This window comes from Ambystoma mexicanum, chromosome 6p, assembly GCF_040938575.1.
Source record: "Ambystoma mexicanum isolate Mex_15411 chromosome 6p, UKY_AmexF1_1, whole genome shotgun sequence".
Lineage (NCBI taxonomy): Eukaryota > Metazoa > Chordata > Amphibia > Caudata > Ambystomatidae > Ambystoma > Ambystoma mexicanum.
In genome coordinates, this window is record NC_090935.1 from 1,314,196,179 (window position 1) to 1,314,222,762 (window position 26,584).

At 45.5% G+C, this 26,584-nt stretch overlaps 1 protein-coding gene across 3 annotated transcripts in view; it reads right to left on the bottom strand.

Moving 5' to 3' along the window:
- Positions 1-19,836: 19,836 nt before the first annotated feature.
- The window catches only part of SH3GL2 (SH3 domain containing GRB2 like 2, endophilin A1), an 830,288-nt gene continuing 823,540 nt past the window's right edge, over positions 19,837-26,584 (bottom strand). For all 3 annotated transcript variants that reach the window (XM_069625975.1, XM_069625974.1, XM_069625976.1), the window contains one exon: positions 19,837-21,215. In XM_069625975.1, coding sequence (XP_069482076.1) covers positions 21,016-21,215 — 200 coding nt within the window. In that variant the 3' untranslated portion in view covers positions 19,837-21,015. The remainder of the gene's footprint in view (positions 21,216-26,584) is intronic.

Here is a 26,584-nt window from a genome sequence, read left to right on the forward strand (position 1 = left end):
CCAATGTCTATGTTGTGGTATATGTGCCAAATTTAAGAACGACATTTCTTCAATGACACCTTTATGATTTTTCAAAAAATTTGCCATCAAATGGTATGTTAAATCTCAATTTTTTATGACTCAATATTGCTGCAATACACACAGCTTTAATGGCCCTACAGTGAACCAATATTATGTAAGCCACAATTGAAGGTAATAACGTACACTACGTATTTAGTGATACATGTGATTCTGTATTTGTAGGTTCATTTCAATCGATTCGAACTAACAAATGGTTACTTGAAGACAAAAATCACACATTTTGCAATTCGCACACTTTTGAAACCAACATTCTGATTTTTAGCCATAAAATTGCATGGTGTTTCAATGTCAGTCACTACCATATTAGGTGACATGATGTTTAAGGTAGGGGCTTTTTCGGTAAGAGACACTAGGTGTAGAGTCTAATACTTTGCTGAGATCTGAATCTCTCAAAAGCACTTTGCAATTTTTGTGCATGATTGATTTTATTTCTTTTGCTGGATGATTAAAGCCTGTGATAAATGACATGTTATCATATATATTTCTGACCTTTGGTTTAAAAAGTCTGTTCTAGTCAGCTGTTCAGCTTTTCCAAAGTACTCTGTCACTGTGCATTTGGCATAGCCTCTGTTAATAAACCTTTGAGCAATGTGCTTGGCTTCTATTTGATGATCAGCATCTCTACTACAAACTCGTTTGGCTCTCAGAAATTCGCCATATTGTACGGACTTCTTCAGAGGTGGTGACTCTTAGCATGGAGAGTAGAATTCAAGCTCATCTTTTTTCTGAACAGACTCGATGCAAGTAGACTGTCAACAACTAGAAATTTTACATCCAAAAAGACTCATTCAATTTTACTGAATGTGGTGGTGCGCTCCAAATTCAAAGTATTAGGATTTAGAATATTGATATATTCATGCAACTCAACTTCTGTTCCATCCCAAATTATCAACAATTCTATAAATCGGTGCCACAGGACTATCTGTTGCGTAAAGGTCTATAGTTCCTCTCTCCAGGCTATTTTGGTTTCCCATCAGTCCATATGAAGGTTGGCATAGGTAGGTGCTGTACAAGACCCCATGGCCGTCCCTTGGGTTTGATCTATAAATGTGTTCCTCATGAAGGAAATTATTATGATCAATACAAAACTGTAGCATCTCCAAGAGCATGCCATTATGCTGTCCATAACTGATCGATCTACTATCTATCAGAGTAAGATCGGCAGGCATTGATTCCATGTTGGTGTTTGATCGAAGTATATAGGGAAACCACATCTAGAGAAACCAAGTAATAATGTGATTCCCAATTGACTTCACTAAGTTTATTTAGTAAGTCGGAAGTGTCATGAATACATGAACTAAGGCTCAACACAAAGGGTTGAAGGAAATAGTCAAAAAATGTTGATGTATTTTCGAGTAGGCTACCAATAGAAGATACAATGGCACGCCCAGGAGGGTCTATCAGGCTTTTTTGTATCTTAGGGTTGAAATATAGGAGAGGTGTGACTGTATGACTTGTCTTTAAGAAGAAATATTCATCTTCATCTATTTGCTCTAAGTCACACTATTGATGGAGCATAGTGGAGTAGATCAGATTTGTATCATTCAAGACCAATTTCTCCACTTTTTCACAACACTCAATATTGTTAAGCTGTCTTGCCGCCTCAATTTTACATTTCTCACTGTCCATAACTAGTATACTCCCAGCTTTATCCGATGGATGGATGACTATGGAATGATCTGTTTTAAGTTCTTCCAATGTCTTTGATTGCAGGACGTTTACATGTCTTTGTGTGGGATGTATAGCTGTCCTTAATTTCTTTAAATCTTTGATAACCAAATCTTCAAACGCTTCAATTGGTCTGCAGATGAGGTTCAGGCAAACCATTGATTTTGGTTTGAAGCGGCTAAGACAGCCATTTTCTGTATAAATTCCATAACGTTCTTTTAATGTGATGTTATCCAACTTCGTTTCATGTTCTTTTTCCAATGTATCTTTCTCTTCCAAATGTGTTAGACAAGTCAGGGTTGTCAGATCATTCTCTGTTAGAGGATTTATACTACTGATAGTTAAACCCTTATTTGATGTCTTTTCATTAACATTAGTAGAATAAAATGTTGTTAACTTCATTTTCTAGTAAACTTAAATGAATCTACTGTGGTAGATGTGGAGTCATAGGTGTAAGTAGGACTAAATGACAAGTCTAATGAGAGCACCAGCGTTTCTATTTCAGTCAATACTCTTGTAGATATGTTAGAGATTTTTAACTGAAGGTCTTCCTTCCTCTCGGTTTCCCCCTCTGGTTGCTGCCAGACAGAGTTGTTACACTTGATTGATTACTTGTTCCTGCATCCCGCCTCGTTTTGATTTTCCTGCCTTTCCTGCTGTTCCTCTTCCTTGGCCAGCAAATTGTCCTCATCCTTTCTTGTCCATTCTGCCGTCCAAATAGAGCAGCTTGAATTCCTCTAAAAATTGAGTTTTTTTTTTAAGTTGAGATTTCTGTTTCTTAAGTCTCTACTTCTGAACTACTAGGATCTTCCATTGTCATTGCTTATTGTTGGTTATTAGTAGTCATTTGTTCCAGTCTGGCTTTAATATGACCATCAAATCGCTTAGCAAAGGTATAGATCCTACCTTGTTCATAATCCAATCAATCTCTTTTGAACTTTTGTTGTTTTCCAATTCTGATTTCTCCCTCATGTCGTTCCAAATTTTCTTCCAGCACTCGTCACCATCTTCCGAGGCAAACAGTTGTTCCTCCATACTCTCAATCTCTTTCAGAAGTTTAGTTCTGTCCAGTTCGGTATATTTTATGAGACTTTCAATCATTTTGAAAGAACAAATGTTGGTGTGATTAGTCCATCCTTCTATTAGTCTAGGATCTATGTCATCAAACGTAGGAATAGTTAAGATCCTGAATCCTCTCAGAATTAGCTGAACTTCCAGGTAAATTTGAAGTGTCATTGCTTCCCACCACTTTGAAATCTCCTTCTTAATCCTCTCCAGCTTGTCTAGCTTTTGTTGTACAGTGAGACAGGCTGAAATGAAATGATATGGCATTTGTAACGCGCCTATACACAAGTGTTTCAAGGCACGACGAGGCAGGGGGGGGGGAACAAGGGGAGACAGACAACGATCCTACTAGGCCAGGTGTCATTCAGATTGCGCAAGTACAAAGGGTAGAGGGGAAGGGAAAAGTGCAAGGGGGAAAGGGAGAGGGGAAAGTGCAGTACAGGGTTATTAGAATACAGCATACAGGATACATAACGAGGGCCAGCTGGTGGCAAGTGCGAAGTAAGTGCAGACAAGTGCTGGGAAGGGGGGCTGTAGGGATACAGACACAGTCCCTTAGTGCAGGGGTTGCCAGGGAGGCAGTGCAGGGGAGAGTGGCTGGGCCAAGGACCGAGAACGGTGAGAGGCCCAGTTGCAGATTCAGTGCAGTTTCAGTAGTATTAGCAGGGGAGAATGGGAGAGAAAGCGGAGGCAAAGAGGAAGGTTTTGAGGTGCTTCCGGAACCGGAGATGGTTCTCCTAAAGTTTCAGGGAGGCAGGAAGGCTGTTCCAGAGGGAGGCCCCTGCAGCGGAGAGAGATCTGCCCCCAACTCGTTGTTTGGAGAAGCGGCTGACCCTGAGGGAGTTGGAGGCGGATGAGCGAAGAGCTCGAGAAGGAAAATATTTAGGAAGAGAGAGTTGAAGCTATTTTGGCCCAAGGCCCCAGACGGCCTTGTGGACAATGCAGAGTGTTTTGAACTTGATCCTCGCAGTCACTGAGAGCCAGTGCAGTAATTTCAGTCCTGGAGAGATACGATCCCTGGGCTTGAGGCCAAGGACAAGTCTCGCAGTCCTGTTCTGGATGAGTTTCCAGTAGCTGGAAAGCTACTGTCCACTCTGGTCTCGGCTGCTGTCTTGTCTTAATTAAAGAGAATTAAAGTTGATGCTCGTCTTTTTGCTACAACCTGGTCTGCCATTTTCTCGGCCGGATCAACAATGCTGCCTGTAAAAAATAGACAAATGTGATGCACTCCAAACACAACAGTATTCTGGGCAAGGGGCAGCTGTACAAACAGTCTAGCTCTCCTTTCTAACACTCTCATTCCACTGAGACGTGGCTGAGGTGAGCCCAGTCGGTCTCCCCTTATTCAAAAAAGAAGAGTTTCAAAGACCCACTATCAAGTTAGGTACTGATTGAATATAGGGTGCGCTACACCATGACTAAAGATAAGCAGAGCAAAGTCTCTTAATGTCCAGAACTTCTGTTTTCAGTCATGAGAGCCCCTGCAAATGACTAATTTGAACACATGATTAGCCAAGTAGCGCTCTGCCTAATACTGGTAGCTGGAGCTTCAGGGTATGGGTTTGGCTAAACTCCATCATGTGAAAAAAAGACCTCCTAAGGTACACATTTCTGGTGACCCAAGCACTCAAGACCCTGTTGTGTTTGATACAAAAGTTCCTTTATTTAGATTTAAAGTGCATCACATATAAAAGGTTAACAGTAAATAAACCTTTGCAAAAAAGGCAGACCAAGTCATTAAAAACTCTCACCCGTTTGGGTGGAAATCGCCACGCGTTCCGCTCGTTATCATGAGCTTCTTTAGGCTACTATAATCCATGTGTGCGGATACGTCTGTGATATTTAAAAACACTGGCTCGGACGACAATCTCTGCCCCCTGCATCCCGTGTGCAACGAAACAAGATCATATGACCTCAAAGGAGTATGGGCAATACGGTAGAATTATCCCACCATCTTGAAAACGTCAAAATAGTGCGGGCAGTCTAGATAGAAGGGATAGTAGGGAGTCATGCCAGTTATGCCAGTCCCCTCAGTGTGGGGGGACTTCTCCCTTTCTGGAAATTCATTATGAATGGTCTATTGCTTAACACAGTGACTTAGTCACCATTGTTGTGGCTATTTGTTAATATATTCAGTCTTAACAGTCACAACATTTAGTCACAATATTCTGCTCTTGCAGGTTTGCACAATATATTCCTTATGCTTAGAATCCATCTATGTTAGATGGATTAGAATGCATTACATTTGCATAGCATTTACTGGTTTTGGAGCAATGGACATTTCCTCTGAAATACATGATTGCGCTATCTTGCACTTGCACTTTATGAGCTTCTTAATGTTATCTTGACCAAGGAAATACGTGCTGGCAATAATAGAGTACATATCTGATGCCCAATGTGGCAGAAGGACATCAGTCAACCCATTATATACGGGAAACTGAAGTGCACTTCAGTGTACTAGAATCAATGTCATCAGTGGCGTTTTCAGGTTATTTAGAAGAGAGCTTGCACTTGCACTTTATGAAATTCTCATTCTGAAGACTGTTCTAATGTAAAGTGGCTGTTGTATTGTGATTAATTGGATTTCATGTTATGTCACATTGGGCACTTGCTAGTGTTATATAGGTATGTCACTGATATGGATGAAATCTATCCAACCCACACGGCTCATATACATCACCATCTAAAGTGTAGCAGATATGTGGTTATATAGTACTTTGGACAGGACTTGCACTTTATGAAACTCTAACTTTAAAGACTGTTCTACTATAAAGGGACCTGTTATATTGTGATTAATTCATTGAACTTCATTTTATGTCACTTTGGGCACTTGCCAGTGTTTGATAGGTATTTTGCTCATATGGATTGGAATATATGCAATCCACACGGCTCACACAGATCGGCATTTATATGTGGTTATATGGACAAGCCGACAAGACTGTTTGTCTGTGAAAGAGTAATGTGAATTTTTTGGTCTTATGCTATTTGGTATATGGAAGAGTGCAGGCACTAATATTATTGTGCAACTATAGCAACGGTATAACAATACGGCTCTAATATTAGATCAAGTTATGGCACATTGAGTGGCCCTCTAGTGGTACTAGTTATCACTACACTTTATCGTAGCATTGTATTTGAAACTCACAGAGTGTGTATGTTTTGAGGCGAATGGAAGCTGTTGCTCTTTGTCTCTTTGCATTTTAACACACCATCCGGGATGAATTGGTATTGCGCTGACATTTAAGTTCAGCAAAGTGTCAACATTACAATAATAGCGCACTTGCGCAGATTATCCCCAATACTTGGTAAATATGAGACAGACTGGGGGGACTGGCATATCCGGCTGCTACTATCCCTTGTATGTAGATTCCTCTGACTAATAAGTGTGTATCGGTTATTTTACATCCACGATTGTTATATTTTGATGTTTTCAAGATGGTGGGATTATTCTACTGTATTGCCCATACTCTTATGAGGTCATGTTATCCTGTTGCACACGGGATGCAGGGGACGGAGACTGAGATCCGAGCCAGTGTTTTTAAATATCACGGACGTATCGGCCGTGTAGTTATGGTTAAGTTGCTAAACTCATAAGAAGATCACTTTTTCGGCGGCTTATAACTTTGCTCTCCCTGGAGGAATCCTCACCAAACTTTGCCAAAAAAAGCACATGGCCCGCTCTGAATTTTTTCGTCAGGTTTAGTGAGGTTTTATGCAGGGGGTCCCAATTATTTATTTTTTCCCCATCGACTGAATGGGGAAAAACTTTGTGCATGGCTACAGACCGAACAGCTGGACAGATTTTCACCAAATCTGCAGCAGCAGTGGGGGTCAGAAAGCATGGTTTTGTGTGTTTGGTGGAAATCCGACCAGTACTTTTGTTGCAAAGAACTGAAATGTACGTCTCAAAGAATTTGTGATATCTGGGTGCGCTTTCATTGGCCTGGAGTACGCCGTGATGTCAACGAACATTGGCGGCCGGTGGTTGGCTGGAGGGAAGCGTGCTGTGCGTCAACTTTTTTTGGAAACGCTGCCATGGTGTATTGGAGGACAGCGTTGTGGTGTGTGTGCCAAACCCCTAATGCATTTTATTCATGGCTGGGCCTCTTGTATGTAACTGTGTGGTCACTAAAAGTAGTCATATCTGCCTCTGCTCCAGCGGAGCATTTCCCTGTTCACCACGCGGTAAAACACATGATTGCACTACAGTGTACAGTGACGTGTTGCGCGTGAATTGTTTTCAATAATGTCGGCATGTTGTTTCCGTGGGCAGTGCAGTGGCGAAGGTCCTGGAAAACATAGTTTACGGCATCTGGTGGTGGGAAGAAGGTATGGAAACGGTGGTGGAGTGAGAAGTACTGCAAGTGATACATCTCATTAGAAGAAGACGGTGGTGTGCCAGCGGTACAGCGGTATCCATGCATACTACGCCAATTCGCGGTTACCTCAACAGGCAACAATCATGTGTGGTAATTGCAGGCAGCCTTCGTTATGGCATGCCAGCTGCAGCAGTGATGTCTTTATGTGACGAGTGGTGGCAGGCACATTAGCAGAAAGGGAGTGCATTCCAAAAGACATGAACATTTACAGATTGGGTGTACTATGGTGTGCTATGTGTGGTAAGTCAGTAGCCCCTTTAATGCATGGGTGCAGCCCTTGCACAGAAAAGTATGTCCATTGGTTGAAAAGGTATGGCCACTGGTTGAAAGTTGGTGCCACATTGTCGCTTTGTGTTTGTGGTTTGGCTGCATTGCACACATTGTTGGTTGCATGAGTGTGGTGATTGGTAGGACATTGTATAGTTGTCGGTGTATGGGTGGAGATGCAGCAGTGACCAGTCGTGTACTGTGTCCATTGGGTGCACTAATGGAATAGTGTAAATATGGAAGAGGTTACGTTGCAACTGGTTCTTACATGTGCTTCCGTAGTGTGCATTGCGCAGATTAGTAAGTGTTGCAGTGCACTATGCAGTACTGCTTGTATGCATGTAGTAGAGTGTGGAGAGCAGGCCCAATGTTGTGAAGATTGTGTTGATTGGTTGGCATTATTACAATGGTTTCTGAATGGAAGTGGGTAGTGGTGCCAAACCCTGTGGTATGTTTGTGCATTATGGTAAGTGGAACATGTGTGTGTGCGTTCCTGCTTTAGGGCGCAGAGGTTGGGTAGAAGTGCTGGTGCCTATGTTGCCTTTCTGAATTGTGGCACATGCCTAGATGTTCGCCTGCATGTCTTTGTTATGTTGTGGTGGGTGTGGGCAAGGCCTAGACTGTTGGGTGCATGGCCAACAGGCTAGGCCTTCATCACAGCCACCACAATGTAATGCAGTCATGCACTTGTCAGTCTGCATCCATGTGAGGTTGGTGACTTTTACACAATGGTTGTGCAGGACATTGTAGACTTGGTAGAGCAGCAGAAGTGAGCTGCTATGCGTACATTAGCATACGGTGCACATCATTGCCCTTGTTGCACAATAGCGAGCCAAATGTCACCATTTGCGTTTGCTATGGTTAGGCACTTAGAAGACCCTTGCTTTAGGAAGTGCTGTAAGATATGGCAGCATGAAAGGACGTGCTCAGCAGCACACATCTAAAATATGACCAATGTACACAGTCTCCTACATACCATTCACCACACATGCACCCAACATCTTAGGCCGTCATCACAGCCACCAGAATATGATGTAGCCATGCAGTTGTCACTCAGCATGCAATTGAAGTTGGTGACTTTTACACAATGGTTGTGGAGGACATTGTACACTTGGTAGACAAGCAGAAGAGAGCTCCTATGTGTAACTTAGCATATGGTGTACATCATTGTCCCTGTTGCACAATAGGGTGCCACATGCCATCATGCCCATTTCATATGGCCCTTATAAGCCCCTTGCTTGGGAGTGCTTTAAGATATTGCAGCCTGAAAGGACATGCTCAGCAGCACACATCTAAACTATGGCTAACGTACACAGCCTCCTATGTACCGTTCAGCACACCCAATGCAACGTTATGCAGCCATGCATGCAAATATGTGCCCAGGGTGAAAGCTGGCAGGCTCAATTGTAGATGTGGAGTGCAGTGCACATGACATGAGCATTTAACCATAGGGTGTACTATGGTGTGTCTTCTTTGGTGAGGGCCTAGTGCCTTGCATGCATGGCTGGAGTGGAAAGGGAAAAAGGAGTGTCCCTGCTTTACTGGGGAACGGCACTCACTGTAGGTGGAAACGTGCACATGGCACATCCTGCCCTTTTAACGACGGTGGGCATGGAAATGGAACTGTGCGATGTACCCAATCAGGTGTCGAGGGTGTGGTTGACAGGAAGGGGCAGTGATATAATTCCCCAAAAGTCGACGCAGTGAGGTTTGTAGAGATGGAGAGACGCAGAGCGCTCATCTTGGGTGATACCTTTGTGCAAGATCTGCTCAGGTATGCTGTGGAAAGAGGCTTTGCTGATAACTTTCAGTTGGAAGGAGTGGAGGCTTTTTGGGGCACAGTCTATGAGAGGGGTTTTGGTGCCCTGGTTCTTCTTTGTACAGGTGTGGCCTCTGTCGGAACTGTTGATGCTATCGTCATGCATTATGGAGGCCTACATTTCAGGTACATGTGGTGCTCACGTTTGCTCCGTCACCTCAAGAAGTTGATGACAGCAGATTTTTCCCACTGCAACTTGATTTTCTCAGCCATACCACCAAGAGGAGCATGGGACCATGCCGTTGTAATTTGTCCACAGCCAGAGGTCGGGAGGCGTTTCATGAACGGAAGCATGTGTGACTTCCTGTGCAGTGCTGGGATGTCCTGTACCGACTATGACAGCATTAACGAGTGAGATTTGCAGTGGTTTCAAGGAAATGGGATTTTTTTTTACCTCGATTGGCAATGCTGTTTTGGTTGCCACTAAGGACAAAGCGTTGCCAAGAATCCAGTAGAAATAAGAGAAGCATTCACCTTCAGTCGGTAAAAATGTCAGGAGGAGAAGCAAACAGAAACACATTAAAAGAGATTAAAAAATAATTGTATGCAAGCACGTGCATACCAAAAACAGGACAAAAAAAAAGAAAACAAAAAAAAAAACACAGCTTTTCAGACACAGTACTAAACACCCAAACCCCAGCCCCCCACTCCCCTGCCTCCCGGCACAAAAACTTAGCGGATTCTGCATTAGTTTCAGAATTCCACATGCCACATCCAGCTATTTGCAGGATGGGTGTCATGGAAATGGGATTGTGTAGACTAAGGCATTGCTCAATAAGGTTTGTAGTTGTGGTGTGTAAGCAAAATGTATGGCAGAAGGTCCCTTTGTACAAGAAGTGAAGAAGCCTATGGTGGAAGTGTGCAAGGTAAGGGGCAGGAATCCTGTTATGAATGCAATGTGGGTAAGATATGATATGATGTCAAATTGTATGATATGCCATTTACAGTGCACCTATACACTAGCTATGCAAGGTCCAACAAGGCAAGGGAGGGGGAACATAGGGGAGACAGACAACAAACCTACTAGGCTAGTTAAGATTGCCCAAGTACATGGGGGAGGGAGGCAAAAGTGCAGTACATGGGAAGAAGAAAAAATGCAAAGTGAAAATACGTCCCGATGGTGGCAAGGGCAAGGATAAGTGCAGACATCTGGAGGTGGTGGAACTGTTAGGGATACAGCAAACAGTCCCCAAGCGAGGGTTTTGCCTGAAAGGCAGTGCAGGGGTGCCAATGGCAGGGGGAGGTGGATCTGGCTCGACATCAGAGTGTGGCTAGGTGACCAGTGCATATTCAGTTTCAGGCAGTAAGTCAGCAGGGGAGAGGTCGAGCAAAAGCAGAGGCAAAGAGAAAGATTTTCAGATGCTTCCGGAACCGGCATGGTTCTCCTCAAGTATCAGGGAGGCAGGGAGGCTATTGCAGAGGAACGCTCCAGCCAAAGAAAGAGATCTACCACCAAGTGGTTGCTTGCAGAACAGAAGTGAGTGACCCTAAGGGAGTTGGAGGTTGATGAAGGAAGAGCTGGAGCACACACATATTTACGAAGTGACAGTTGCAGGTTTTGAAGCCCCAGGGATCAGAAGGCCTTGTGCATTATGAAGAGGGTTTTAAGCTTATTGCTTGCAAGTACTGGGAGCCAGTACAGACATTTCAGTCCCGGCGAGATACCATTCCTGGGCTTGATGCCAAGGACAAGCTGCACAGTCCTCTCCTGGATGAGTTCCAAAGGGTGTAGAGTGGAAGGAGGCAAATTTTGACCGAGGCTGTTGCAATACTGCAGCCTATAGAGAACCATAGCTGTGGAGACAGTGAGGTTTTTGGACCTTGCTTTATGTTGCTACTATACATTCAGTGCTGGCTTTGAAGCCACATTTTTACAATTTCTGGAAGAAATGAGTTAGTGGTGAAAAGAAATTCTACTATTATCAGAAGGAAAGAACAGAGTTCCTGTGGCGATCTAACAATGGGTGGTATGGGTAAATGGAAATGTTCCAAGCATATGCAATTGATGTGTCACTTCATGGCAGTGGATGGGAGAAAAAAACAGTAACCTTTTTACGGACGTAATGAACGCTCAGTGGCACATATCATGCACACATGTACTTATCACAGAGTTGCACAAATTTTGCAGAAATAATATTCATTCCTCCAGTTTGTGGTGATGGGTGCTCATGTGGATGAATGTTGATGCACACATTTTGCATTATTTTACTGAACTTTCTACTGGACGTGCTTTACAATGACATGCCACTTGGAGGCTTCATGTGCAACGGTACATATGAAGTGTTGTACAGAAGTGACAGTGTACGATGCCAACGTATTGAATGCCATTGGTGGATGCGTGTGTGACTATTTAAAAGTCCCCAATGAGGTAGTGATGGACAAGAAATAGTGCACAGGGAAAAAAAGGAGTCCTCCTGCTTTACTGGAGTGCGGCCCTCCTGGTACTTGGGGAAGCGTACGTGCCACATTCTGCGCTTCTCACCATGCTGGCCAATGGAAATGAGACTATGGCCTTTGTCCAATCAGGTACTGAGGGTGTGCATCACAGGCATGGGCACCAATAGGCAGAAGGACTCCTCCTGCTTCACTGGGGTGTGGCCCTCGCAGTACTTGGGGAAGGGCACGTGCCACATTCTGCGCTTCTCACCATCGTGGCCAATGGAAATGGGACTGTGGGGAATGTCCAATCAGGTGCTCAGGGTGTGCGTCACAGGAAAGGGTGGCAATCATTCATCAATCATCGTCACGACCCAAGCACCCGCCGCGTGAGGAGTTTGACCAGCCTACTGCCGCCCTGGACGTCAAGATCCACCATGGCCACGTCCTGCACACCCAGGCAGGCTGCGCGTCATACCAACCTCGGGCTGGGACCTCAGGTGGAGCTGACACTGACCATATGGACCAACTCGATTAGACATCATCCACCAACATCGCCATCATAAGAGATGCCATGACGACATAGCCAGCAGACGAGAACACATGTGTCACCAAGCACCTGGATCAGACACACACCAACCCACAAGAAGAACATACTCAGTACTATGACGTAGAGGACCACTCACACTCACATATGCATCGTTGTTATTTTTCACATAGGCCAACTACAGCACCGCAGAAACGCAAGACGCCAGAAGAGCTCATGTACATGCTTGCAGACGCTTCCTCGCTACTAAAGCCATGAAAATGTAGCCCTATATATGGACTAACGCATAAGAACCCATGTCGCCCCCGTGACCTCCATATTATAGACTGTATACCGCCACCCATGAACTAGGTCAAGGTAGGCCACAAACCAAAGTCCCCAGGCCGGAGCAGCCAGATGAGGCTGCAAGACACAGATCATGCAGAACAAACCCTGACGAGAGCCCACAGCCAAGGCCACAAAGTTACAATCTGCATGCCGTGCTCCCCACGCCAAGGTTACACCTGCTAATGCTAGCTTTCTCTACCAATAACATTCTCTTCTATATGGGCCTATACTGACCCTACCACTCGGGGAGCCAACCCGAGATAGCGTTAGGTTTAGGGGCTAGGTTTCCCAGGTGACGCACATAGACGCGTCATACAGCTAGAAAAAGGGCCTGCGAGCCCACCACAGTTGAGATGTTCCCTGGGTACCTGTGATCCCAGAACCTATCCCCATCGGTTTTGTGCAATAAACAGCAGTAACTCATTCGCTCTTGTGTGTGTCTCCTACTCCTTTGGGACGCAGGAGTAGTTGGTGCCTCTCCAACCCCGGAGGTCCACGGACGGCCCTGCCGACCCCCGGGAAATTTCCCCGACACCCCCACTCCCATGTGCGCACAGCATCAAAAGACAGCGAATATCACGATAGTTGCAGGCTGGCGTGGCATGTGTTAGATATGCCCCCTTTTCAGATGACGGCCATAGAAATGGGACTGTAGAAGCTGCAGGATTGGTCAATAAGGTTTCTGGGTGTGGTATGAACGCACAGACTGGTACACAGTGTATTTGTCGAAAGAAATGCAAAGGGGGTGGTTATGGCTGTGTGTTTCCCAAGCCACAGAGTGCAGATTTTGGGGGAGTTCGAAATACATGGATTGAAAGTGAATGGAAAACACTGTGCAGTGGCTGCTCATTTTGGAATCTATCATGTGGATGTGTAGTGCTATGGAGTACCTACAATGAAGTGACTGATTTTGGTTTGTCTGTGCGACACTTTGGTGATGCGCAATCATGCAGACATTATTGTTGTTCATTGTGGAGGAAAAATTGCACAGCATGTTACACGAGTTTCAGTGCCATTTGCAATGAAGGAGGCACTTGCCAAGGTCATGCGTCAGTTTCCGATCTCCTGCATAACTTTCTATCGCATTATGCAGACACTGAAGTGGCTGTGTCATTTTTCATTTGGTCTGCAAATGGAGAAAGCGTTGTACATTGCAAAGAAGTGTATTTGTGCCTTTGTATGATGTGTGCCAATGGCGTACTTCACACATAGGAATAGGATGTTTCACAGCACAGTTTTCCACAGCAATAATGTTCACCTTATGCCTACCATCACGATTTCTGCACACCCCATCCAAATTGCCTTGGTGCCCTTCTTGAAAATAGTGGAAGAATTTTTGTAGTAAGTGTTGTGCACTGAAACTCTTCAAAATGCTCTGCAACACGCAAAGAAACCTCTTTCTGTAGCGAACCCCTTTGCAACCGATTCAACTACAGTGTTTTGCACAGTGCCATGCCTCCCGCCCGCCATCCGTTCATTGGCAATTCCAATTTTCATCTCTGAAAGGTGCTTTCTTTATTTCCCTTTTTTCCTTTCCCAGTTCATTTCCATTTATTTGGGTCTTCTAATACACGCCACAGAAGGAACGGCAGGAAAAGCACGGTACGGAAGGGGCAGCTCCTGCATGGATACCATAGGGCATGTGCTGAGAGACACTGAATTATTGGGTGGCCCTCACCTACATAGGTGCCAGTCATTGTCAGGCTCCCGGACAGACCCTGCCCACGCACTTTCAAGTACCTTCCCTCTGTAGAGTAGCGCATTGCAATACATGCACAATACAATGCCCTTTGCCAGATAAGGGTATGTAGCGTGGCTTATGGTCTGCAGGGATGTTTTAGAGCCCCGCTGCCCTACACAAGTGCCACTGTTGTTGGCAGCAGCAGATGTGGAAAATGCTGTACATGAAAGGACCCTACTTCATTGGTGTAAGGGCGGTAGACTGCCCACTGGTCCCTTGTGCTTCCATTTTAGTTCTCGTCACATGCAGTACAAACACTTAATGCTACGCCATTAGCCTTAGGAGTAGCATTCAGAGAGATGCATAAATTCTGAAATACAAGAATGTTTACAAGAACACGAAACACTGCTTCATTACATGGAGCAGGAAGACAATTATTCAGTGCGACCCATGCAGCTACAATACTTTTCTAACCACCACTAATATTGTTTGCACTCTGAAAATTCTGCTGTTTCCTTACTGGCCTTTACATGCACTAGTGTGTGCGGGACCACATTGCACCAGCTTTGCCATTTTGCAGACTCACTACAAAATGTCCCACCTGCAGTTACATGTTTTCTTCAACTGTACGACTGGCAGGTGACCTCTTGACACTTTCCGTCACAGTGCTCAGTGCAGGGGTGTATCTGTTTCACGGGTCATGGAAAGGCAAGCAGCACATCAATCCAATTAATGCGACATTTAACTCGCCCACGTTACACCGCAGGTTGCTGTTGCTTGTTACCAGTGGGCCACATACAGCCAGGCGTGCTGCTGCCATACATTGGTAGGTTTGCAGAGCCACCCACATAGTCGGCAGGAGTACTTGTAATGCGGTAGCCTACAGTATGAATCCATAGGGCTGCGACAGCGACGGTTTTACCAGCACACAGAGGATGCCCTACGCATGTGTATAGCTGTGCAACTGATACATGTGCGCTCCCAAAACTATTCAAAAGTGCATTAGAAGATGCAAACATGTGGCCACTGGTCCTATGGATACTTGCAGTGTGATTGCACACACGCCGGCCAGATGCAGTCTCCCTAGTAAACATACATATTGCTCACCTGCAGTCATCTTGGCCAGTACTGTGCAGGTGCAGCACAGATTCACCATGCAATGTTAACACAAAAAGAGAAAGCACTCAAACACTCACCAACACTTAACATGTACACCAGTAATTGATAAGATACACTAACACTATTAGGAAAAGGAAGGGGTAGCACAAACAGTTACATACACCAGAGAATTTGGCCTTTCCACACGTTCATCACGAGGGCAGTCAAGGAATCAGTGACAAACAGTTGTTAACGGGACTTTATGGTTCCGTAGCAGTACCAAACAGCTATCATCTTTACAGAAAACACTATGCTAAAGCAATGTTCCGGTTACAGTGCCCTACTAAAAACCTATGAAATTCACTAACAAAAAACATTGTTAAAGGGACGTTCTGGTTAGGTTGCACTACTACAAACCTATCCCCTTTACTGAAAAAACTATGCTAAAGTAAGGGTATGGTTACAGAGACCTACTAAAAACCTATCAACTTCTGTGCAAACACGTTGGTGAAAGGATGTCATGCTTCAGTTGCCCTAAGAACAACCTAGCAACTTCAGTGCAAAAGCATTTGTTACAGGAACGTTACAGCTACTTTGCACTAACAACAACCTATCCATACTATGCTTACAAGTAAAACCGAAAACCCTAGAAATTCACAAGTTATGGTAACCTAAGAAACCATAAATCATGCCACCACTGTGCACTGATAAGACTAACACCCATGACATCAAAGATGACATCACAAATGGGGTGGGCTTTTCACTCGAATTAAGTCATTAACTCTCCGAAGACAGTTTTGTAAAAAACACTGGCAGGCACTTGAAGTGCAAAGTTTGAAGGTAAGGCTTGAGCTGAAAGAATTCCCATGAGGAGGTGCTTTGGGTGGGGAGGGGCAGGAACTGGGGGGAATGACCATACAGATTAGCACGTCCATGGGCAGTCAATGGTTGGGAAAACAAACTAAACACCTACAGGCTGTGTATCCCCCTCATATACCATTTCACCCTACCTGTACTCTAATGCAGTAGTTTCGGCGCATAGGCCTCATAGGTGACACCCAATAGCTCAAACGAAAAATACAGAGAAAGCACAACTGGGAGAGTCAGGGTAGGGGACACCAACCTAGAGAGTTCACCCCCTTGGCAAAGGGTCAAGTATATGTAGAGCTACAGAGATAGTTGTGGAACCAGAAGGCAAAAGGTTGAATTCTGGCAGCGCCCACTATGATAGCCGCCTGTCACAGTTGATAAAAAGGAGTTCTATTTACAAGCTCATGCTACGTGGCGTGTTAACCCCATGGAAAGGACCATGTTTGTGACAAGAGTCCATGGCCCTCTAACTGGGATTTTGTTTCCAGTTTAAGGTGGGCAAAAGGCACAGAAATAGAGACAGAGATGCCTTTGCTCCATCCTAATCAATAACCAAGTGGTAATCCAGAGTCGCCATTGGTAAAGATGCAGCTAACCCTATAGCAGTCCCCATCGGAGTACCCCAAGGATCAAGTCTCTCCCCCACCCTCTATAACGCCTACACCAAACTCCTATTTTCAGCTCTTGATGGCATGGGTGTCATCTACACAAATTTCGCAGATGACACCCAGATCCTTATTCCCATCACTGGCGTCTACGCCTACGATATTCAGACCATAAATAAAATGTACGCCATCAATCAAAATTGGATGGCAATGAACAGCCTCTGTCTTAATGATGAGAAGACGGAGCATCTCATTGTAGGATCCCAGACTAGAATAGGTGCACTTCATCCAGATTACACTAATATCAATATCGATGGCACATTAATACCAGTACTTAAGCAAGTTAAAACCCTTGGTTTCTATCTAGATGCCAATCTCACTATGAGCAAACATATCTCAGCCCTCTCCTCATCCACAGCATACACAGTTAAACTTATTGCCTTAAGCCGCCAATTCCTGACACCTGCAAATTGCATAACGCTAGCCAGAGCCCTGATATTTACCAAGCTCAACTATTGTAACATGCTCCTACTAGGAACCTTTCATACCAATACAAGCAAATTACAACTGCTACAAAAGAAAGCACTGAGAGCGGGGCTCTAGGCATAAAGAAATCAGATCACATCTCTAACATCAGGCGAGAAAACCACTGGCTTCTCATGAAAGCCAGAATCATTTTCAAAACTCTATGTGTAGTATATAAATGCCTCACAAATAAAGCCCCCAGCTACCTCACGAATGCCATTAAGAAAAAAGCACCTAGAGTGCTCAGATCAAACAACAAGGCACTATTAGAAATTCTACATCATAAAAGTACCAAAGCAGGAGGGAGTAGCTTCGGAGTCCTCGCCCCTACTCTATGGAACTCTTTACCACTCAGCGTTAAAAAAGAGCTAAACATGGCGAGCTTCAAAAAATCATTGAAAACTTGGTTGTTCAACCAATATTGAGGAATTAGGACATCCTACCTGCAACCAACCAATTCAGACTCACACCACACTTACAATGTACAGTTTCCTTTGAATTATCTGTCTCTCTGTATCTATTTTGTGTTTTGAGCCATTTGGCCAAATGTTATTTCTATCTGTATCATTGTAACAATGTTTAAACAATTTATAAGCTGTCTGTAACCTCGCCGTGATACCCAAGAGTCTGGCCGTGTAACAAATGAAAAACAAATAAAAATATAAATAAATAAAAAATGTTATCCTCCATTTATGTGTCGGAATTCAAATGAATCCATATGGGTTCAGTCTGCTTTTAACCGTGGAAAAAAGAGGTGTGAATCCATGAGATTAAAGAATCTCAGCCTGTATCAAAACGGAAGGCAGGGACACCGGCAATTTACCTGCACGCAGCGGGTGGGGAACACACAAAGTGGATTTACCTGCCCATGCCCCTATTCCATCTAGGAACTAGGTTGCACAATGCCACAGATTGTCAAAACAAAGCAAAAAAACTAAGCAAGAATCAGACTGGCAGCTTGTCCTCACAGTTTTTTTAACCATCCATGACATGTTGCTCCTCATACCAAATGAGATCCTTACTTAAGCAACATGAACATCTGTTATTTACAATGTAATGATGGTAGCCTTTAAAAGCCCACACATTTGCCTAGTAGCAGGAGCAGGTAGAAGCAGAGCGGTATGCTGAACGTGAGGGCGGCTTACGTCTGTACGGCGCAGACCCACCATCAGTGCTTTAAGTGGGGTAAGAAATTGAGGGAGGGGCCTCGTTTGGGGGAGTGGCTTCCATCGTGGGCCTGATTTAAAAAGTACACAAACCATAGTAAGGTGTGCAAACAAATATATAAATATATGTAAGCATTTATATATTTGTATGCATACCTTACTATGGTTTGTGTACTTTTCAAGCCATCTTTTATAAACATAGAAATGTTACATATTTCTATGTTTATAAAAGATGGCTTGAAACGTACACAATTCAAGCCATCCTTTATAAAGCGTTGAGGACGGACAAAACCTGAGGTGTCTTCGTCTGTCGACAAAGCTTTATAATAGATGGCTTGAATTGTGTACTTTTCAAGCCATCTTTTATACACATAGAAATATTTAACATATTTCTATGTGTATAAAAGATGGCTTGAAAAGTACACATTTCAAGCCATCTTTTATAAAGCTTTGCCAATGGACAAAGACGCCTTGGGCTCAGTGATCTGTGCTCTGCAGAGCAGATTAGATCACTGTGCCTGAGGCGTCTTTGACCCTCTGCGAACCCGGGGGTTCTGTGATCTAATCTGCAGATTAGATCACTGAGCCTGCAGGTTTGCTGAGGGTAAGTGACCTGGGGAGGGGAAACAAAGGGACCAAAACTTCCTCTTGTGACCCCTCGCGCGAGTGGTCACAAGTGGAAGTTACAGTGACTGACAGAAGTGCCAGCCAGCCACAGCAACGCACTTCTGCCAGCTGCCTGACGTTAAAATGGCTGGCGCATCTCCCGTCATGGCTACGGCCGTGGTGGGATAAAGTGTCCTGCCATGGCGTGGTGGGACCAGGGCCCAGGCTCAGCCCCACATTTTGGAGACTGCTGGGACCGGCTCTGGCTGGCCCGGCCCACTTAGAGCACTGCCCGCCATATCATAAAATGATGGCTACACCACCGGCTCACTGGCATATTGGCATTATACTTCTTTTTCTTGCTCCTTTTTTAACTCAATCGCATGTCTTAAATTGTTGTTTATGTCTTTGAGAGATGGAGAAAGAAGGAGGCGGGCGCAGAAGTGTTATAGAGCGAGCGAAAAAGAGGAGGCATCACGTTTAACATATGTGTATTGCCTGAAGGTGTTTGTAGTTTTTTCTTTTTTTTTTAGAACTAGTACTGTTTTCACGATTAGTATTGTTTTATTGATCTCTGAATGACGTTTTATTGGAGGTACGAATTTTAATTTACGACGTATGCAGTATATGTAATTTTTAATACCGTTTGATAATTGTTACACTTTATTGTTGATTGTGTAAGGTTGACTAGCTTCAACTATGCCACAATAAATAAAAATAAATAAAAAAGAGAAGCGAAAGCATCAAAAGCTTGGACTTGGTTAGACGGCACTGTTTATTCTTAACAGCAATGCTTTCCACGGTATACTTCATACATACAGCAGTAAAGAGTGCCCTTATTTTGCCCGTTCGGTACTGACGTGGCACATCCAAAGCAGCAACAGTGATTTCCATCGGAGTCTGTACAATTTAGATAAATATAACTCTGATAGCTAAACCAAAACAAAAAAAGACTTGAACACCAGTTACAAATAAAAACGAATGTTGGTAAGCTAAGCACTGCACTGTACACACCAAGTTAAGAGGGGACACAGGGGAGCACGGTGAAACTGTAAAACAACCAACAAACTGACGGGCGAGGTTTTGCAAACACAGCCACAAGTCTTTCACTGCTCTGCACAAGGATAACTTTTCTTTAGCCTTTTAGTCCTCACTGAGGGCAGATTTTGCACCAATAATGTCCGTAGAACAGAAAGTACAAAGTAAAGGGGGCATCTATTGCCTTCTGGTCCATAAATGTGGTGTGCGCGCAGGGCTCTCTGGGACTGCGCGGACATTGAGACATAGAGTGTGATTAAGTCCAGCGAGCAAGGCTCATCCGAGTATCAACGCGGGGTGCTTGTAACGTCTTCCGGTTGTGCTGGATTACTTCCTGGTTGCAAGGGTTGTCCAGAGAGCAGGGGAGGGCCGTTACAAACTCTCCCTTGAGTGAATCGTCTATTTTCATGACCACCAATGCATTGGAATTGAGAGGGCCTTTCACATTCTAGCAGATGAAATGGAGGACGCGTGTTAGGGCTGCTGTCAGAGAAACCTCAGGGCTCACTTGAAAAGGTTTCGGTGAGAACGCTAACATATCCTTTACAGAATAAAATGAACAACCAAGGAACAGTAACAAACACTAGTTAGATCAGAAGACACAGTGCTGGTTAGGCAATAGTAGACCTGCATGGACCCTATCCATGGAATAGGAAAGACTCAGTGGCTTGCGTGTTCTTCTCTGTCGTATAGCGGATAGCTCTAAGACTTGAAAGTAAAACACCTGTAACACATGTAAACCAAAGACATCTGATGAAGCTGGATCTTGGGCCACTGCACTTTGCACTTGTGACGCGGCCAAATCTGCTACTTGGGACAGCAGCGTTATCAAATTTCCAGGGTCGGGGAAGTGAGAGCTGGAGTGGAGAGCGAGTAGTAGAGCAAGAGCCATCCATCTTAATGAGGCAAGGGGACGAGGATCTCCACATAGTTGATCGGAAAGAAGCCCGACTGGCCATGAAGCATTCCTTCATACCAGTTTTCATCAATCTGGTTGGTCAGGGTGATGATATCGCCCTCCTTGAATCCCAGTTCGCCTTCGTTTTCCGGATCGAAGTCGTACAGAGACCGGCAGCAGGGCTGATCCAGTGGCGCCCCTAAAGAAAAAGCACAAAGAAAGGGAATATTGATCAGGTGTATACGGTAAATACCACAAGTCATCGCAGCAAATCCGAAATTCCCATCTCATCACAGTAACAGCATCCATCAGTTCCGCAGATATGCAAGGAATCATTCCCTGGTGAAGTGTTAAGCTCAACAATGCTATTGATACACAAGGATTCTGGAGAGAATACAAATGGCAGTCAAATATTGTAAAAACTACAAGGCTAGGCTCAGGTAAACAGAATTCTGATTTCAGGAAGTCAATAGACAAATATATTGGGTCCTGTCCTCAAGCAAGGCGGACAGGACACACCATGACTGACAGATAAGAGCAGAAAAAGCATGTATAACATTTGAATTTAATGTTAAGCATTTCATTCAGTTCAAACCTGGCCCTGAACAGGCCGACCCTGTGCTGTGCAATATCAAACAAAGTGCAATTATAGAAAACAGATTAAACCCTTGCAAAGTCAGCGTCTTTGGATACAATAGCGAGTGCACCCCAAGATGTCTGCTTTCCCTTGGTGCTCCATGACCCTTCTGCAATACACATCCACGAATGCAGTAAAAATAAGAGGGTTCAGCCCTCTTGTGGTGAGCATGCCTGAAATGGGGAATGCACATTCGAACTGCAGCCGGAAGTCATACCTCGGGGAGGAGGACGATCGATACAGAGGCTTTGCCGAGGGGGAAGCACTACAGTGGTTGTCATCACAGAAAAAAGAGAGTACCTGAACCAAAGAAAGTATTGCTAGACCTTGCAGGGAAATCGAGTACTTTCGGGACGTGGGCGGTCGGGGGAAGAGGGGCACAGGATTTCTCCAGATGGACTGTGGCGTCGTCAGGAACAGGCGAAAGATGACGTGATGCAGAGCAATCTTCCTGGTATGGCTGTGGAATACTCGCCCACAGCGGATCACAAGCAGCTGTCAGAGGGTATCCCTACAAAATATCCCCGTACATATGGCCGTTTATCTCGCCATAGGCGATATTTTTGGGGGTGATAATTTGTGGGAGCAGGGGTTGCAGGGGTGTTGCTCGCACATTAAAAAATGCTGCAGGGTTTGCAGGGGTGTCCCCCGCAGGGTCCATGTGTGAATTTCACAGCAAAAATATGGCAATATTTTTGCATTGCAGTATTTTTGCAGCAGAATTAACACATGGAACCCTGTAAGAGCACGTGGCATTGGAAGGCTTCGATCCTGCGCCTCCATGAGGGACAAAGGCTCTTCTACCTTTAAACATCAAACTTTCCTGTGTCTCAAGAAGTTAACAATATGGTAGTTTCTAGTTTGGTAGGCGCACCAGCCAGTCACTAGTAGCACCTTGTCCTTCAGAAACGTGACTTCAAGCGGGGTAAGGGACAGGACATTCAATGGGTTGGACTGTGTCCAGCTGTCCAGAAACCTGCTTGATACCAGGCCAAGAGGACAGTACAAAGGGCATTAGTGGAGTGTCGGGGGTTTAGGATGAAGTACAGCGTGAATAATTAATCCTGTAACACAGGTGTTTCGGAAGCATGAAAAACAAGGCTGACTAAACCATATCTGGTCCCTCCCTGCCCGCTGCTAACAGGCTTTCACCCCAGCAGCAGACATGTGCCTGGGAGAAAACCTCAGGCCTGGAGACTGGGTGTGCCCCGTCAGCACTACACAAAGGTATCCAAAAGTGCTGCTTCAGATCCAACAATGGCCAAGATAAAAGTAGAAAGGACTCGAAGACATATCACAGATCCTGAAAGCCAGATCCAAGCAGAAGGGAGTAGTTTCTTACCTGTAGTTGTTCTCTCCAGCGTTGGTATCTTTCATGGATTCACATGCTGTGAATATTTCCCATTGTCAAGCTGGGAAACCTCAGTAACTTTAATATTGTGGTTTTTTTATGGAAAACTTCTGACACCTTGAGTGTCCTATCGACGTCTTTATGGGGGCTTTAGGCAGCACCAATGGGACGCCCAGTATATAGCCCCGACCCGCGGCTTCCCTTCAGATTTTAACCTCTCCAAACCATGAGGATACCTTAAGAGGATATTTGCCTGAAGGGGGAAGGTCGGAGTGCGCATGTGAATCCATGAAAGATATCAACGCTGGAGAAATGGAGTTACAGGTAAGAAACTACTCCCTTCTCCAGCATTGGATCTTTCATGATTCACATGCTGTGAATAGACTATGTAGCAGTAAGAGGACCTGGAGGTGCATAACAGGCAAAAGGATGTATACTACAGGTAATATAAACAACAACAGAAAGACATCACTTTGTTATTTGAAAACGAAAACATGAGCAGAGCCAACACCACGGAAGATGAAGGGCTTACCTTACTAGGACAGGCGTTGAAGCACAGCACACCCCACTTGCACGTCCTCAGCATGTTGTTTATGCAGACAATAGTGTCTGGCAAACGTGTGCAGTACTGCCCATGTCGCTGCCTGGCAAATGTCACAGTCGGTATGCACACCCATAGAGCCGCCGTAGACGCTGTGGCCCTTGTAGAGTGAGCCCTGGGAGTCGACTGTAAATCTGATGGAATCTTAGGAATAAATTGGGGATTTGTAGAGAGGAGAACCTTGTCCTTCATAAAACGCAGGTATGGAGGGTCAATGACCAGAGCCTGCAGTTCCAAAACTCGCCTGGAAGATGTAATGGCCACGTGAGAAATTTTATGGCAGCCCTTGATATGGGCTCAAACGGCGGTTTCATTAGGGCCGCGTGCTCCAAACTGAGACTCCAGACTGGAGTAACTGTCTTCTTCGGGGGAAAAAGTCCTGAAAAGGCCCTTGAGGAAATGTTTAATCAATCTATCACTGAACAGAGGTGTGGCGTTGGCTGCCGCGTGAACCTTGAGATGACCGCCAAGTGGACCTTGGTAGACGACAATGTCAGGACATCCTTTGCCAACAGCAGAAAGTAAGGAAGGAGTTCTGGAGGTGAAATCCACAATGGCTGCACATCTGGCTGCTCAGAACACCAGATACAGAACCTTTTCCACTTAAGGGCGTATGACTCGTTGGTAGATGGCGCCCTCGCTGCAGCCAAGATACGGCGACATTCCTGAGGAATCCTTAAGTTTCCAAATTCGGAGTGGTTAGGAGCCATGCAGCAAGGTTGAGGAAGCCTAGGTTGTGATGCCACACCATCAGTGCAGATGGCCTGAGCCTCCTGGGACAAGAGCTGTGAATGCGTGCCCCCCTGTTTGCGTAGATAGAACATAGATATGGTGTTGTCAGTGAGAACCCGTACCCCGAGTCCTGAATGAGGGGAAGACAAGATTTGAGTGCCCAGTGAATTGCCCTCAATTCCAGAATGTTGGTATGCAAAGACACCTCTGTGAGGGACCACAGGCCTTTGACCTGGAACTGGTTTAGGTGAGCACCCCATCCGACCTGGGAGGCCTCGGTCACGATTGTGTACCGAAAATCTGGTTGCACCAGGGGCATGCCCTGTACGATGTTGCCGGAGTGAGTCCACCACTGCAGAGACCGGGAGATGAGCACCCTGTCGGACCAGGAGCCGTGAAACTGTGACCACCTTGAAGCGAGAAACTCCTGTATCAGTGGCATGAAAAGAAGCTAATTCAGAATGAGTGGGATGCAGGACGCCATGGTGCCGAGAAGAGACATGTACAAGCGGACCGTTACTGAAGTCCCTGGTAAAAATTAGCCCACCAGGGACAACAGATTCTCTATCCTTTCCTTCAACGGCTTGACTTGATAGAGCGCTGTCTGAATATGAGCCCCCAGAAAAACCAAATCCCTTGAGGGTGACAGACAGGATTTGCCGAAGTTGACTGCGAAGCCCAGATGCTTTAAAATGGAGAATAGCTTCGCTGAGAGACTCTGACGTCCACTGACAAGTTGCCCCCCTGAACAACCAGTCACCCAGGTACAGATAAACATGGTGTCTGTTTCTGTGGAGGTAAGCCGCCACGGGAGCCAGGCACTTGGTGAAAGTCCAGGAGCTGACTTTAGGCCAAAGGGAAGAAGCTGAAACTGGTAATGCATGTCGCCTACCACGAACCATAGAATTTTGCAATGCCAGGGGTGCATGGGGATGTGAAAGTATGCATCCTCTAGTTCCAACAACATCAGAAATTCCCCCGACTGAACCGTTCGTATGACGTCTTGCAATGCTAGCATCCTGAATTATTGTCTCTTTATATTTGTGTTGAGTGGCCGGAGGTCCAGTAAGGGGTGCCATTTTCCGTTCTGCTTTTTGATGACAATGAACCGGGAGTAGGTTCCTCTTCCTGACATTGGCACCCTCTCCATTGCTCCCTTTTGCAGCATCAGACGAACCTCCTGACGCAAGACCTCAAGGTGCGGCTCAGCTCTTTTTACCAGAGGAATAGGGAGTTGCAGATGCCTGAACTCCAAAGATTGGCTGTATTGGCTGCTTCCAGCAGCCATCTGTCACGGGGTTGTCAACATGGCCGGCACCAACGGGGTCATCGATGGGGCTGTCACCAGCGGGGTCGTCAACGGGGCCGTCACCAGCGGGCTCATCAACAGGGCCGTCACCAGCGGGCTCGTCGACGGGGCCGTCACCAGCGGGCTCGTCGACGGGGCCGTAGATGATAAAGCTGTCAATGACTGAAGGTCCCTCGTCGAGGAGGCTGTCATCAGTGGATCAGAGGATAACAGACCGGCCATTGGCGCGGTCTTTGGTACCAACACATTCCTAGTCGGAGAAGAAGGCCGCCTAGAAGAGGACTTGGACCGGTGCTTCAATGACTCATGGCCCAAAAAGGAGTGACGCCTGTCCTTGGAAGACGACTTCTTCGTTGACGAGGAAGACGAGTGAGACCTGGACTTCGCCTTGTCTGATGCCGAGGCTTTGTGAGTTGGTTCCGCCGATTTCTGTGGTCGTGAACCTAAGTCCTTTGGTTTATCCACCCATGGTGCAGACTTGCCTTGAGAGGGGGCCCCGAGCCTGCAGTACTCGGCACTGGTCGTGCCACCGAAGACTCTGCCTTTTCCCAAATCCATCACCGGCCTGGTCTCACCAGTGCGTTGCTTCTTAGGCGTGGGCTCCGCCAACCGCGCCCTCTGGAGTGATGGCGACCCCTTGCACGAAGGAGTAGAGGACCTGCCCCCATGGGAAGAGCCTACCTCCTTAGCCAGATAGGCCCCCTCATTCAGCCAGCAAATCAATCACCTGTTATGGTCCCTGAGGGTCTTCTGAGAGAACCCCCAACAGATGTTACAGTTCTCGGCTGAGTGATTGGGGTATAAGCAGTACAAGCAGTCTGCATGGCCATCCCCCTCGTACACATTCTTGAGGCCGCAGGTCTCACACAGCCAAAATAATGACTTCTTTGGACCCACCGACGACATGACAGGACCTAGAAGTACCGAAGGGTCCACTG